Source organism: Tursiops truncatus, chromosome 2 (genome assembly GCF_011762595.2).
Source record: "Tursiops truncatus isolate mTurTru1 chromosome 2, mTurTru1.mat.Y, whole genome shotgun sequence".
NCBI lineage: Eukaryota > Metazoa > Chordata > Mammalia > Artiodactyla > Delphinidae > Tursiops > Tursiops truncatus.
The window spans coordinates 32,057,539-32,071,266 of record NC_047035.1 but is presented as its reverse complement, the minus strand read 5'-3'; the positions used below and the strand labels follow the sequence as shown (position 1 = coordinate 32,071,266).

Genomic DNA, 13,728 nt, shown 5'->3' with positions numbered 1-13,728 from the left:
AAGGCTCTGGACTTCCTGGAGATCTTTCCAGACATGTACGGTTTAAGTATACTTGGGGTGCTTTATGAATCCTGAAGCTGGAATATGTCACCCTTTGACACATTCTTCGGCAATTTCAGTAATTAAGAAGAAAAGAAAAAAATTAGCAGGACCTGGGGCCTTTCAGGGAACAACATCCAAAGCTTCTGCTAAAGAGTCCACATAGCCTCTCATCACTCCTTTGGGCCCCAGAGAGACAGAATTGTAGTTGAACAACCCTACCTGAAATGTTCCACTGTACTGTTAAGTCCCCCCATTAAACAATTGGCTTAGACATGGATTCCCTTCTTCAGGACAACTCTGAACCAAGCACACAGCTCCACTGTGAGTTCCATGAAGCCGTGGCCCGGATGACCGACTGTTTACCTAAAGCCACAAAGACAGCTTGTTACCGGAAATCAGGTACTGCAGGCAGAAGAGAGGAGAAAGGGAGGGATGCCAGCTAAGGGGGAAATACATCTACCTCCACTGCACTCCCACCCTCACTAAGCGTGCAGCTTGTGACTTTTCTCAAGCGCAGAAAGGGCATTCTAGAGGCAAATCATCTTCCTCCGTGGCCAGATAGACTATCCTATCACTCTGCTGAGCCAAAGAAAAAGAGAAAAGTCCACTGTGTTTCAGTCAACTTGGAGAATGTAAAAATTGTGTCCTGGATAACTCCAGATTTGTATAGGTTTTGATGGGAAGATGCCTTGGGCTGAAACTTTATAGAGAAAGCACCCCTGGAAGAGAATGGCCTGCATCATTCTGAAAAAAAAAAAACAAAAAAAAAACCAAAAAAAAACCGCTGCATTATTTCATGCAACAAGGTCTAGCCTGAAGTTAACCATCACTAAAAGATGTCTCAGCTACACATGTCTCCCTCAGCAAGAGATCACTAAGACAAAGCTTTTTAAAACTTTTCTATGGGCTCACTATTTTCCTTCAACAGTTTCAAGGTGAACCAAGAGATTAAAAATAGTCCATAATATATTATTATTCTTAGTTAAGACATTAGTCACATAACACTCCTGGATGTGCACTTCCAGAGCATCTGTCACCCAAGAATTTCCATATTCTTTCCGAAGCTGAGATTTTGATGGATAAAAATAAAATGGAAAGGTCCAAATCGGGAGGGGGAGACATTAAATCAGTAGCATCTAAAAACTCCTTTCTATCTAAAAGTCTAACTTTCTATCATATCTACCCGTGTGATCCTGGACAAGTCACTTTGCATCTCTGATTCTCAACTTCATGATTTGTAAAATTGGGAGGTCAGATAGCTTCCAGTTTTAACGTCCTGATTTGCTTGGAAAATGCACGGCACAGCTAATACTCGATTCTTCTTTGAAGGAGGCCTATGTTATTTAATTATAGTAGATCTTGACATCTGTGGCTCTGACTATTCCCAGAGACCCCAAAGGTCAATGAGTCGCAATAATCTTATGTTTGCAGAGGCACACTGTGAGCCTGGGATACAGGAGCCAGCCACACGCTCAGTGAGCGAGATGAACGTGCTGGCAAGCACCCGTATCTCGGTGAGCCTTTATTATTATCTGCAGGAGGCTCAGAGGCTGTTATTCCCAGGATGTGCTGCAGTGGTAGTCACAAAGGTATGGATTCTTCTGGAGCACGAAGATGTCAGTAGTATCCCTCTCAAAGATCACGAGTTTATTGTAACGTGGGTTTAAAGTAATCATGTTTCCACCCACCCCCCGCCCCTCTTCATCTACTTCACTACTACATCCTTAATGAAGGTGACTTTAAAAACTTTAGTCAGACTTCCCTGGTGGCGCAGTGGTTAAGAATCCACCTGCCAAGGCAGGGGACATAGGTTCGAGCCCTGGTCCAGGAAGATCCCACATGCCGCGGAGCAACTAAGCCTGTGCGCCACAACTGCTGAGCCTGCACTCTAGAGCCCATGAGCCACAGCTACTGAAGCCCACGTGCCTAGGGCCCATGCTCTACAACAAGAGAAGCCACCACAATGAGAAGCCCGCGCACCGCAACGAAGAGTAGCCCCCGTTCGCCGCAACTAGAGAAAGCCTGCGCGCAGCAACGAAGACCCAACGCAGCCAAAAATAAGTAAATAAATAAATTAAAAAACAAAAATCTTCAGTGATGTCGCACACACAATTAGGAGTTTCATTCCCCTCTTACTGAGCTTATCTCAACCATACTTCTCCCATGTGTTTTGATTTGTGTGTATACCTTGTGTCCACTCCACTGGAGAATAAGATCCTTGGGAGCTGAAATGCCAGCTTATCTTAATCACTTATTTCTCTCCGGTACCTAGTAATGTACCTAGGATGTAGCAGATATTTAATAACTGTCTGCTGAATGAATGAGCACCTTTGATGAGCAGGCACTGTGCTAAAGGTGCATTTTCTTCCTATTTGTATGTAGTACTTATCACAATCCTGAAGAATAGATGTTATTGTTCCTATCATTCCAACAAAATATCTGGGGCTCAGACAGCTGAAGTGACTCATTACAAGTTACACAGCTGGTGAGTGATGGATTCACACCTGTTTGTCAGACGCCAAGGTTCATGTTTTTTCATCCTACCACGGTGCTAAGGACACCTTTGAAGAAGTAAAGCACAAAACCAAATGAGTGAATTCACGGACCTAATATTATTGATAGAGCATAGGCCTGGCTTCATCCTGAATAGATTCAGAGGAGTATGGTGAGGGCAAAAGTGACAGTGCTACCAGGATTGGTGGGCAAAAAAAGCTACACAAAGAGAGAAGGATTAGAAAGTAAAATCGTTCCAGGTGTCACACAGCTTCTGTCTAAGTCCTCCTGAGGGTTTTAATTTCAGTTTCCAAATCGGTATTGCGATTAGCAGGGTCTCAGGGTAAGAGCTAGATTCTAGATGAGATGAAGTTGAACATTGGACCTGGAAAGCAAGCATTCATGATCCAATCATGACAGTCATCTGAAAAGCCACTTTCCTTCCTGGGTTTCATGGTTTCGGCAAGAGCTTTAGAGCTTTTCACCTCTAACTTGGCACCAGGAGCATCAAGAGCTTGTTAGAAATGCAGAATCTCAAGCTCTACCCTAGACCTTTGGAATAATAATCTGCATTTTAGCAAGATCCCTGAGTGGCCCATGAGCACATTAAAATTTGAGAAGCACTACTCTATGATACCTGGAAGATATTCTGAGGTCCCTTCTGGCTCCAGTATTTTATGAGTTTAGATTAGTAATCTTCATGGTAACCAAAAAACTTGCAAGCTTATTAATTAGGGTCACACAGAGATCCAATCAGGTAACCTGATTGGATCAATGGTGTCTTCTGAAGAATATTGTTAATTCATTGATATTACTATTAATGGCCTTGCTTACTGAGCACATACCATGTACAAGGAACACTGCATATAATATCTTGAATCATTATAACAGCCCTGCATGAGAGACATTATTATCCCCATTTTTTCAATGAGGAAATAATCTAAGTTAATAAAATTTCTCCAAACTACATAGTTAAATCAGTAGTAGAGCCAGCATCCTAACCCAGAGTACTATACTTAGAGCCCATGGGTTTTTTTGGCTGTATCATACTGCCTCTAGATGTAAAATTACAATTTAAAGTATCAAAGGTAGGGCTCCTTTTGTGAGAAGAGACTAGTAGGCTTTGGACTCATTCTTCTGCAATGAAGAAGGCCAAGAGGGTAGTCTAAAGTCTACTGAAGTCTAAAAACTAATGCAAAGGAATCGATGGGAAACCCTACAATACCCTGGACCAGCATCTCAAACGTGTGGAACTGCACATACGTTTAGAACAAATATCACCCAGAAGCGATCATTCATGAGGCTCCTTTACACCAAGACAGTAATCTAGCTGAAAATACACACAGGTCTGAGGCAGGTTGAGTCATATTTAGAGATCCTAGGTGCACAATTGATTATTAATGAGGTGAAGAAATTGCGAGCTCAACTTCTGATCTCTCAAAAACTACCCTTCAGTTCCCTCGGTAGACAGGTACTGAATAGGAGGAACCCCAAGTCTGTCCAGTTATGGCCAATGCTGTGGTCTTGATGTCATTTAATGCCTGACAATAACTTCTTATCTACTGACATTGCCATAAATACGTGTGAAATTTCATGGAGTTTTTCCTCCCAGCGAGGGCCTTCATTTGTATGTATATAAATGGATAGTATTCTCTAGAAGGAACAGGTTTTTACTTAGGTTAACGAGTTATTATCCTTCCCAGCAAAATGACTACACAGAGCTCCAATAAATCAATTTGTCAATGGCCATTTCATTTCAGAAGACAGTACCCCCTGTTCCATCTTTGGCTGCTGTGGGTATGAGAGCCTAGGTTTATAGTTCAGAAAATCCTACAGCTGGGAGGAACTGCAAAAAGAGACGAGCCCAGCCTTGAGGCAAGGAAAGTATTGTTATTCCCACTTTACAGATGAGAGTTTTCATTTCCCATTGAAAGTGGTTTTAGCAGGTTCTTGGAGCAGTTTGACATCTCTCACTGTCTATATATGCCCCTTTTGTTCTTCACACCTTCCCCTCTACTGCTTATTGCTCGTGGATGTGAGCAGGAATTCTGAGACCAATGTTCCCCTTTCTCATCCCCTTTCTTCTTGGCCACCTTGGAAAGTCTGCCCTCTCATAAGCTGCAAATCCTGGGGAGATTCAGTCTGCTATCTTCTTTAAAGATATCCATCCGAGAACAGGACTGAATACCCAGTACAGGATGTTTCAATGGGGAGAGGCCTCACAGTGACAAAGGCAATAGAAGTGCAAGACCCAGTGTCTGAAGGACTAAATGGGGCAGTAACCTGAGAAGTATTTTAGGAGAACTCTGGACGATGAAAAGAGATGACCACACAGAAGATGTATTTTCCCCCCACAATTCCTAAGAGGCTTCTCCTCCACTGCTTAGCCAGATTTTGGAGCTTAGACCTGTGACTGAAGACGGGTGGCCGCTGCCCTGGGAGCTCTGCTTCTCCAAGATACCTCCAGGACCCAAGCCATACTGATTCATCTCACCTAAACTGGGCAAGCCTCGCACCATAAAATAGCCTACTGGTGTTTAAAGAGACTGCTAAGTTTCAATCAATTTTGCAATTTCCAAATTGAAGGAGAGGTGCCTGAAATCTGCTTATACAATACAGTTGCAATGTGGTACTGGAAAAAAAAAGCCAATGCCACTCACTTTCTTGACGATGTCCTGATTGGGCTACCACCGTCTCAGAATGGAAAGGATTGGCTTCAAAGCTCATGTAAGCCCTTGGCCTGAGAAAAGGAGGAAGGAGAGACCCAAGCAGTCTCCTAGCTCTTGCTAGGAGAATTCACAAGAATCCCCCCAAATCTGATATCAGAACTTCTGTCATCCCACACCTCCACCAGCCATCATTTTGAGTTTCAGTGGACAAAATGTTCTACGTCCTTAGATCCTGCCACAGGATTCCTTGCCCGTAAACAATTTAAAGTGAGAAAGTTGAAGGAGATTTTGCAAGCAGAACCTGGCAGGAGGGTCTGCTGATCCTGCATACCTGTGATGGAACCAAAGTTTGACATTAACACAAATACAAGAAAAAGTTTTAAAACATGGTGCAGGAGAGAAGGGGGTGGCAAGGGACGGAGGCAGATGGACTGTGGAAAGGTTACTTACACAGTTTCATCATTCTTGAACTCCATCTCCCCATATGTGTCTTCAAAATCCTCACCACCACCCTTGGCGGCCCCTTCTACTGTCCTAAAGGGTACGATGACTGTGCCCCGGGCACCTGATGTCCGCAGAACCTTGACCTCCATGATACCAATACTTTCACTGACATGAACAGTGTCACATTCAAAAGTGAAGATACCCGCATGATCATCATCCAAGATGGTGACTGTGGCCACACAAGGGGACACCAGGACAGCCCGAGGCAAGGGAAGACTATTGAGTACTCTGGGAGGCATCCCCTCCCCTGGCTGCTCCTCCTCTATGCGAACGTTGCTCAACCTCACAAAGAAGTGTTCATCCTCCTCAAAAATGTCATCATCGATGATGCCCACAGAGAATTCCTTCTGGGTCTCTCCTGGTTTCAGAACCACAGTGCCCTCTGTGAACTCATAGTCAGCCCCTGCATTGGCAGAACCATCCTCTGTTTTGTAGTCCACATACAGGGTCTTGGACATGTCCCCCCCTTTCCTCACCACTGTCAGGAGCACAGCCCCACAGTTCTCCAGGCACTGGTAAGAGCACGGGTCAAAGAAGACCTTGGAGACAAAGTCCTCCGGCTCATCAGTGTGCACCTCGCTCATGCTAGAGGCCTTTTTGGCTTGTTCTGCTGCATGCTTCTTCAGGATATTGCCTGCGCCAGTCATCATACGGGTGGCCTGGATCCGGTAGAAGGCGCGGCTCTTCTGTTGATGGGAGAGAGCATAGTAATTGGCCATCTCTACTAGCTGATCTAAGTCCTTCTCCGGGTGTTTTTGCTTCAGATCCTTGAGAATCCGGATCATCTCCCTGCGGGACTCATCCACTTCCTTCCCTTCCAGGGGCACCAGATGCCCATCTAGGAAGTGGGAATTCATCATTTTCCCATCCATCTCGATGCCCTTGGGGTGGCCACCCTCTGTCTCTATGATGATTCCTCGGTGTTTATCTGTGCGGTACTTTTTGTGCATGTATTTGTAGAAGAGCAGTCGCCTATCTGCCACCCAGGCCAGAAGGACACACACTGGAAAGAAGAAGAGAGTGAGGAGGCCTTCCCAAACCTGGACCACACCAGGAGAGAAGACGGCCAGGATCATATAGAGCCAGATGTAGGCAAAGATGCTCCAAGCAGCAGTGACAAAAAAGACTCGGAGGTGCTTTATCTTGCGAGTCTCTCCATCGGGGATCACGTAGACGCAGATACCAATGATAATGAACATGTTGAAGGCTGCGCTGCCTACAATGGTAGAAGGTCCCAGATCACCAGCAATGAACCCATGACCACACACCTCAATTAAAGAGAGGAGGATCTCAGGAGCAGAGGAACCCAGGGCCATAAGGGTCAGATTGGAGACAGTTTCGTTCCAGATCCTAATCGTGGTTGTGCTGGTCTCTCCATTGGGCTTTTTGATAGTCACCTCTCTCTCTTGAGAAGTGATGACTTCAATAGATGCCATGAAGCGATCAGCAATGATGGACACCCCGAGAAACATGTATATCAGGGCCACAAAATAGACAATGACCCTGGCAATCTTGTCTCCAAGGGAAGGGTTCTCCGGGTACCAGATTGGCAGGATGACACCCTCCTTGCAGTCCGATGACCCTGTACAGGACTCATTGTTCTGCCCTGTGCTGGGCACATCCCCTGAGCCGCCAGCCTCTGCCCGAAGACCATTCAGGAAGAGCACAAAGGTAATCAGCCCAAAATGGAGGAAGGCAGAGGTAAGAGGCTGCAACCTTAACCACGCCATACACAAGACTTAGCTGCTGGCTTCCACTGCAGCACCAATGGTCCACCTGACAGTCCAGAGACCTAGAAGAGATCAGAGGGGCAGAAAAAGGCATGAAGAAAAGGAGGACAGCAAAGGGCAGGTTCCCGCCAATTCAAACTGACGCTTCACCTTGACTGACGTATTGCACTAACACATTGGGCAGTCTCTCACTTGGAAAAATAGATGTCACTGGGAGGTACAAATAGCTGCTCTGTCCTCAGGACCCTCTGGTAGACTCCGTTGAAATATGGCTTAAAATAGCTGGGAATATTGGTATTGGAAACTTAAGTGGTACCCTTTTAGTCCTGTCTTCCAACCCCTTTGTTATCTGTGAGAGTTCTCAACAATCAACTTAAAATTGACCAAGTATAACATGAATATTCATCCTCACGTCTACTGTTTCTAGAGTTTTCAGCCTTCCTTACCACACTGTCGTCATACTTAAGATACTCAAGAATCTTGCATAACATAGGTTTGCAGGAGTACATATTGAACTTTTTTCCTGGGCTACTCCCCCCAGATAGAACACCTTGCTCTGTGTGCAGTTGAGCCTGGTTGGAAAAAACTCCTTCCCCATATGAAAAATTTAGGGAGGCAAGCTGTAATTCTGAGATCACTTGGGAAATCAAGAGATGTTCTGTAGTGAATATTACCTGCCATATAGCTAAACTGAGGCCCTGTAAGCTGTGCCCAAGACCAGTCCACGGCAGTCCTTAGCCCTCCAGCAAAACATGCTTATGAAAGAGTTTAGGTATCCAGTTACAGGAAGGTGAAGATCAGTCAGCCACTCAAATTCCACACCCAAACACTGAAAGGGCCAGGTGGTAGAAAGCACTATAAATAACATGCAAGTGGCTCTCAAATAAGTTTCTTTTCATCTGTAGGCAAGATTTTGGGGGTGAAATGCAGCCTCCTCTGCTGGTCTCAAAGCACTAAAAGCACTAAAAGGTGAGCATGAGTTCAGAAGAATGGAAGAAACTCAGCTGAAACTACAGACTTCTCTTTCTACTCATTGCCTCATTCAGATGGAATGAGGAAGCAAATATTCAATACCTGAAAATAAGCAATTTGCCCATTTTTCCACCTCTGCTATAACCATGTAGGGGTATTGTTAGTAATGGGGGAATGCTGCTATTCCCTACCTGCTCCTCCTTCTTCTCCGCTGTTTCCCATTTCAGAAAATAGCACTTCCATTCACCCGGTTTCTCGTGCTCAAAAATCGCTGCCTGTCTGCCAGCCTTTCTTTCTCCAGTCCAGCACTAAACCCTACCAACTCTCCCCCCAACTCTCTCACCACCATCACAGCCCAAGGCCCCTTACTCCTCACCAGATGAATCTACTACAGTCACCTCCTTACTGAACTCACTCCAACTCTGACCATTCTCTATTCCATCTTCTCATATAGCCACAGTCATCTTTTTTTTTAAAAAACCCAAACCTATGCTCTCACTCCCCCATTTGAAGTGCTTCAGTATTTTCCCTTCGCTCTTAATATAGAGACCAGGATCCTTACCATGACCCGCCAAGCCTCGCATGAGCTACTTTCTTCCTCCTCTTCCCCCTCAGCTCTTGCCACTGTCCCTCTCACTGAATTTCTGCAGTAACAGCCATATCAGGTCCTAGAGTACATCAACTTATTTTCCACCTCAGGACCTTTGCCCATAACATCAGCCACGACCAAAATGACTGCTCCTTCTTCGTACCCCCACTGTTAACAATGCTTTAGATCTCAGCTTGAGTGTCACTCTCTCAGAAAAACTTATGTTCACCCTAGAAATGGTCAACTCCCTCTTTAATTTTCCTTCGTGGCACTTATAACATTTTGAAATTACATGGGTATTTGTAGGATTATATGATTAATGACTAACTCATCCATTAAACTATGAATGACATAAACGCAAAGATTATGTCTATTCTGTTTATCACAGTATCCTAAGTAGTTAGTTAGATGCTCAGTAAACGTATGTTTGGGAATAAATAAATGTGGCCCTGATGGAAGCTTCCTCAGTGCTATGGACTGAATTGTGCCCCTCCCAAAATTCCTATGTTGAAGCCCTAATCCACACTGTGGCTTTATTTGGAGATAGGACTTCTAGGAGGTAATTTAGGTGAAATGAAGTCATAAGGGTGGGGTTCTAATCCAATAGGATTGGTGGCCTTATAAGAAGACGAAAGAGAGAGAGAGAGAGAGAGAGAGAGAGCTGTCCATTTTGTGAGGACATAGGGAGAGAGTGGTCATCTGCAAGCCAGGAAGAGACCCCTATCCAGAAACCAAATTGGCCAGTATCTTGATCTTGGAATCCCAGCCTCCCGATAAATTTCTATTGTTTAACCCACTCAGTCTATGGTATTTTGTTATGGTAGCCTGAGAAGACTAATAAACTCAGAAATCAGCCTTCTTTAAAGTCATTTTACAATCTGAATTACAGTCATTTGTTTTAGGGAAAAAAAAAATCTCATAGACAAATCCGGACTAGATTTTAGAGGCTATGTAGGACCTGTTTAAATTCCCAAGGCTTGTACTCAAAGGGAAATTCCCTTTGGGACACAGTACACCCTGGTGCATACTGTAATCCTGAAGGCCGTCCTCCCAAAGGGCTCTGTGGATTAACTTGTTTTCGTTAATCCACAGAGTCAACTGCTGAGGACCACATTCCCCATTAGTCCAGGTACTGGGGGTCATCCCAGAAGGTGCTTGGAGCTTTGACCTCACTCAGAGGAGAAGAGGCTATGACAATGACCATGGAGGAGTAGAGAGGTTGAAGGTGTTCGGCATCCATATTCAAAGCCCTCATAATCTGTGATGCACACAGTGACCCTGTTCATAGGTTTGGCACTCACCTAGCCAGAGAAATGTGGACAGAGACAGATCTTGGCTCCTTGCCTTGACCTCTGAAAACACAACACTCTGTGAATTCTGATAAGCCCCAGACATGAGGAGACAGAAGGTGGGCACAGCTGGAGCAGCTCTTTGATCAAGAGCCAATATGGTGACAGGCGGTGGCAGCTGCATGGCTGGCCAAGCCCACAGGGGTGGGCTATCCACAGGTTAGGGAAGAGGGCTGGCCTGCTGCAGTCAGGGGACATGTAACATTGAGATAGTAGAGTTATCCTGATCAAAGGGGGACGAGGATTCCTACTGATCTTACCTACCTGGATAATTAAGCAGGATCATGGCCTTTATTTCCCTTGGTCCTACAGACACACGTGGCAATAGGTTTTTATGGGGACTATGCTATCATGTGGTCAGAATCAGGCTGTTCCCTGACCAAAACAAATGAATTGAAGGAAAGGATAAAAGAAAACAAGGCAAGAAGGTGGCTAAGAATTGCCTGCATCAAGTTTTTGGAACTGAAGGTGGAAAACGAGCCGTGGATGCCCAGTTGTTCTTTCCGGCCCTACCAGGAGATGGTTTCTGCCTGAGAAGTTAGAGGGAGAGGGGACGTCTCTGATGAACAAGCGAACAGTCATCTTTTTGTGCCATTGCCCCAGCCCCAGACACCAACTGAGACAGATCCCAACCTCCTGGGGGGTCCACGCAGTCCCTCAGAGACCCAAGTGATATTTGGTGGCTCCAGAAGGCTTTTAATCAGCCCTAAGTCAGGGAGGTGACTCAGCTTGAGACCCCCAAGAACCATCCCAAATAAGGAAGATATTAATGATTGTAACTAACACTTAAAAGTGCTTATTGTGTGCATAAAGTATGATCCCATTTCATCTTCAGAACAACCCTATGAGATTAGTACTATTTTTATCCCTCTTTTACATTTTGGGAAACTGAGTCTTAGTTAAGTCATTTGAGTCATTTACTCAAAGCATAAAGCAAAGAAGTAGCAGAGCCAGAGCCCACACACAGATGACATAAAATTTATGGTCTTAACCACTCCACTTTACTAGGATGTCCCAATTTGTTGCAGAATGTCCACGAGCCCCCATCAGCTTCCAGTCTTCTGTGGACTTAGAAGCAATATGACTGCCTCACGTACCCTCACAGGAGAGACCAACCATTTGGTAGAGTTGCCCGGTCCCCAGGTTTCCTGGGGGTGTCCTGGTTGCCCGAGGCCATCTCCCACCCGAATATTCTCCTTCCCATCAGTTCAGTTTGACAAACATTAACAAACGCCTATGATTCTCCAGGCCTGGTACTAGATGCCAGTGGGCAAAATAAAAAATGATACAGGGTTTGCCCTCGAAGGTACCACCTAGCAGCGGTGGAGAGCTGCACATATAGGCACTTCTACCTTCGTCAGTGAAGGTATACCTGGCGCACGCGAGGAGGGCACTGAGCCAGCTTGGGGACTCAGGAGGCGTTCTGAAGAAAGTGATCCCTGAAATGAGGCTTCGAGCATGAGTGAGCTTTAGTTTAAAAAAAAAAGAAGAAGAAGAAGAAAGAAAGAAAGTGGGAAGGGCACTTGAGTCAAAGAGAACAGCCCAAGCAAAGACACGAAGCCATGGAAAAGCCTGCTGTGTGCACAGGATTACAAGGAATTCAGTGCGAGGCAGAAGGGGCAGAAGATGAGGCTGGTCACAGAGGGAGGACCCAATTCATGGCAAGTCTTATATGCCAGGCTGAGAAGATGGGATTTTTTTATCCTAAGGGCAGTGAAAAGCCAATGATAGGATTCTGAACAGGAGAATGACATGGTCTGATCTGTATTTCAGAAAAACCAATTTGGCTAAAGCGTTTAGGATGGCTGTAGGAGGAAGAAAACCAAAGCAGGAAGATCAGTTTGAAATCTATTGGAAACAGAACGGATACAGACAAAGAGGGTGGGCCTAGGGTATATTCTGCCTATGATGACCCTCTGTCCCCTCAGCTCAGCCCACAGGCTCTCATCTTTTTCCTGAATTATTTTCCTAACGCCCCCAGGGGCCGTCTGCAAGGTGTCTGTGTCCTCAGCAGTGGCTCCTGACATCTTTTAATATCACTGGCATATTTAATGAAAATCACTGTTCCTCTGCTCTTCCAGATCATTAATAAAACAGTGCCACCAGGCCAGACTGAGCAAATTCTCCCTCCTGCTACGCCCTCCACTTTCTCCAATGGGGAACACTGCTCCGGGCTTGTCACCAGCCTGGGTAGACTCATCCTGCTCTGCTTCTAAATCTGGGCCCCTGCACAGGCGTCACAGCCAATTTACATAAAGTTTTAGGTGCAGCCAGGCTGCACTGGATCTGAAGTGTCACCTGAGTCCAGGAACACCGCATCGTCTGTACTTCCTCTGCCTACAGGGGATAAGCATCTGCAGAGTCCTCTCTGTGGCAGTGCTCTCCCAGAAACACAGGAACGAAATTCCCAGCGCTCTCAAAGAGTAGGAAAGACGTGACCTCTGCTGCTTAGGTAGTTTGTCTGCCACAGTTGGAACTTGGATCCAAGGAGGAAACTACGATGATGCTGCTTTGCGTGCGTTATGATCTCTTCGAATCTTCAGAGTGAAAAAGTTAATATTATCATCACGCCTATTTTACAGATAAGCAAATTGGAGTTCATGAAGGTTAAAGAATTTGCTCAAATCACAGTAAGAAGAAAAATAAGCTCTTGGATTCTGGCAGCCTGACTCCAGAGGACATGGTGTTAACCACGGTGCCGGGTAGATACCCTACGTTTGGGTTCCCCCTTTGAAAAGCAAGGGCCTGGGGAGGGGATGGTGAGTCTTCCTGGATATACAGCCCTTGCTACGAGCTTGGAGGCTCTACATACTCCGAGGCAGCCCGGAGCAGTGGCAGAGCCCCAAATTTGAAAGCAGGAGGCAAGAACTTTCTTCCCAGCTCTGCCTCAACAAGCTATGAGACTTTGAAGAGTCAGTGAACCTCTTATGGCATCAGCTTCCTCATCCAGAAAATCTGTGCTGGGTTGGATAATCTCCATAGTTCCCCTGAGTCAAAAATGCTTTGATGGCAGGCAGGGCCGTCTCTCACGAAACGCAAAGAAGCGAAGGCACACATTTAAGTTAGGTTGTGGCCCAAGCAGACCTCAGAGGATAAGAGATTAAGTTAAGGGAGGGTGGTAGGAAAAGGGGACCCCAAAAAGGCAAGGAGAGCCGACATTCTGGATTTACCAAAAGCACCTTGGATCAAACCCATTTTTTAAACAACTGCTCTTTGAATGCCCATTTTGGACCAAGCACTGTCCTAGGGATTGGGCGTACTGCCATGAACGAGCTACACCACATCCCCAACTTTATAGCGTTTACCTTCTGATGAGGAATAGAGACAAACCAGGAATTATGGGCATAAGTGTCTATGATGATGTCATGGCAAGTACTGTC

At 45.5% G+C, this 13,728-nt stretch overlaps 1 protein-coding gene across 1 annotated transcript; it reads right to left on the bottom strand.

Annotated features, from left to right (window-relative positions):
* Positions 1-5,221: 5,221 nt before the first annotated feature.
* Positions 5,222-7,472, bottom strand: LOC141277952 (sodium/calcium exchanger 3). Its single transcript, XM_073800319.1, has one exon. The coding sequence runs from the start codon at positions 7,436-7,438 to the stop codon at positions 5,651-5,653; it is 1,788 nt and encodes a 595-aa protein (XP_073656420.1). The 5' UTR covers positions 7,439-7,472; the 3' UTR covers positions 5,222-5,650.
* Between the last annotated feature and the right edge of the window lie 6,256 nt (positions 7,473-13,728).

Coding starts and splice junctions, on each gene's coding strand:
- LOC141277952 (XM_073800319.1), bottom strand. CDS start 7,438: ATGGCGTGGTTAAGGTTGCAGCCTCTTACCTCTGCCTTCCTCCATTTT.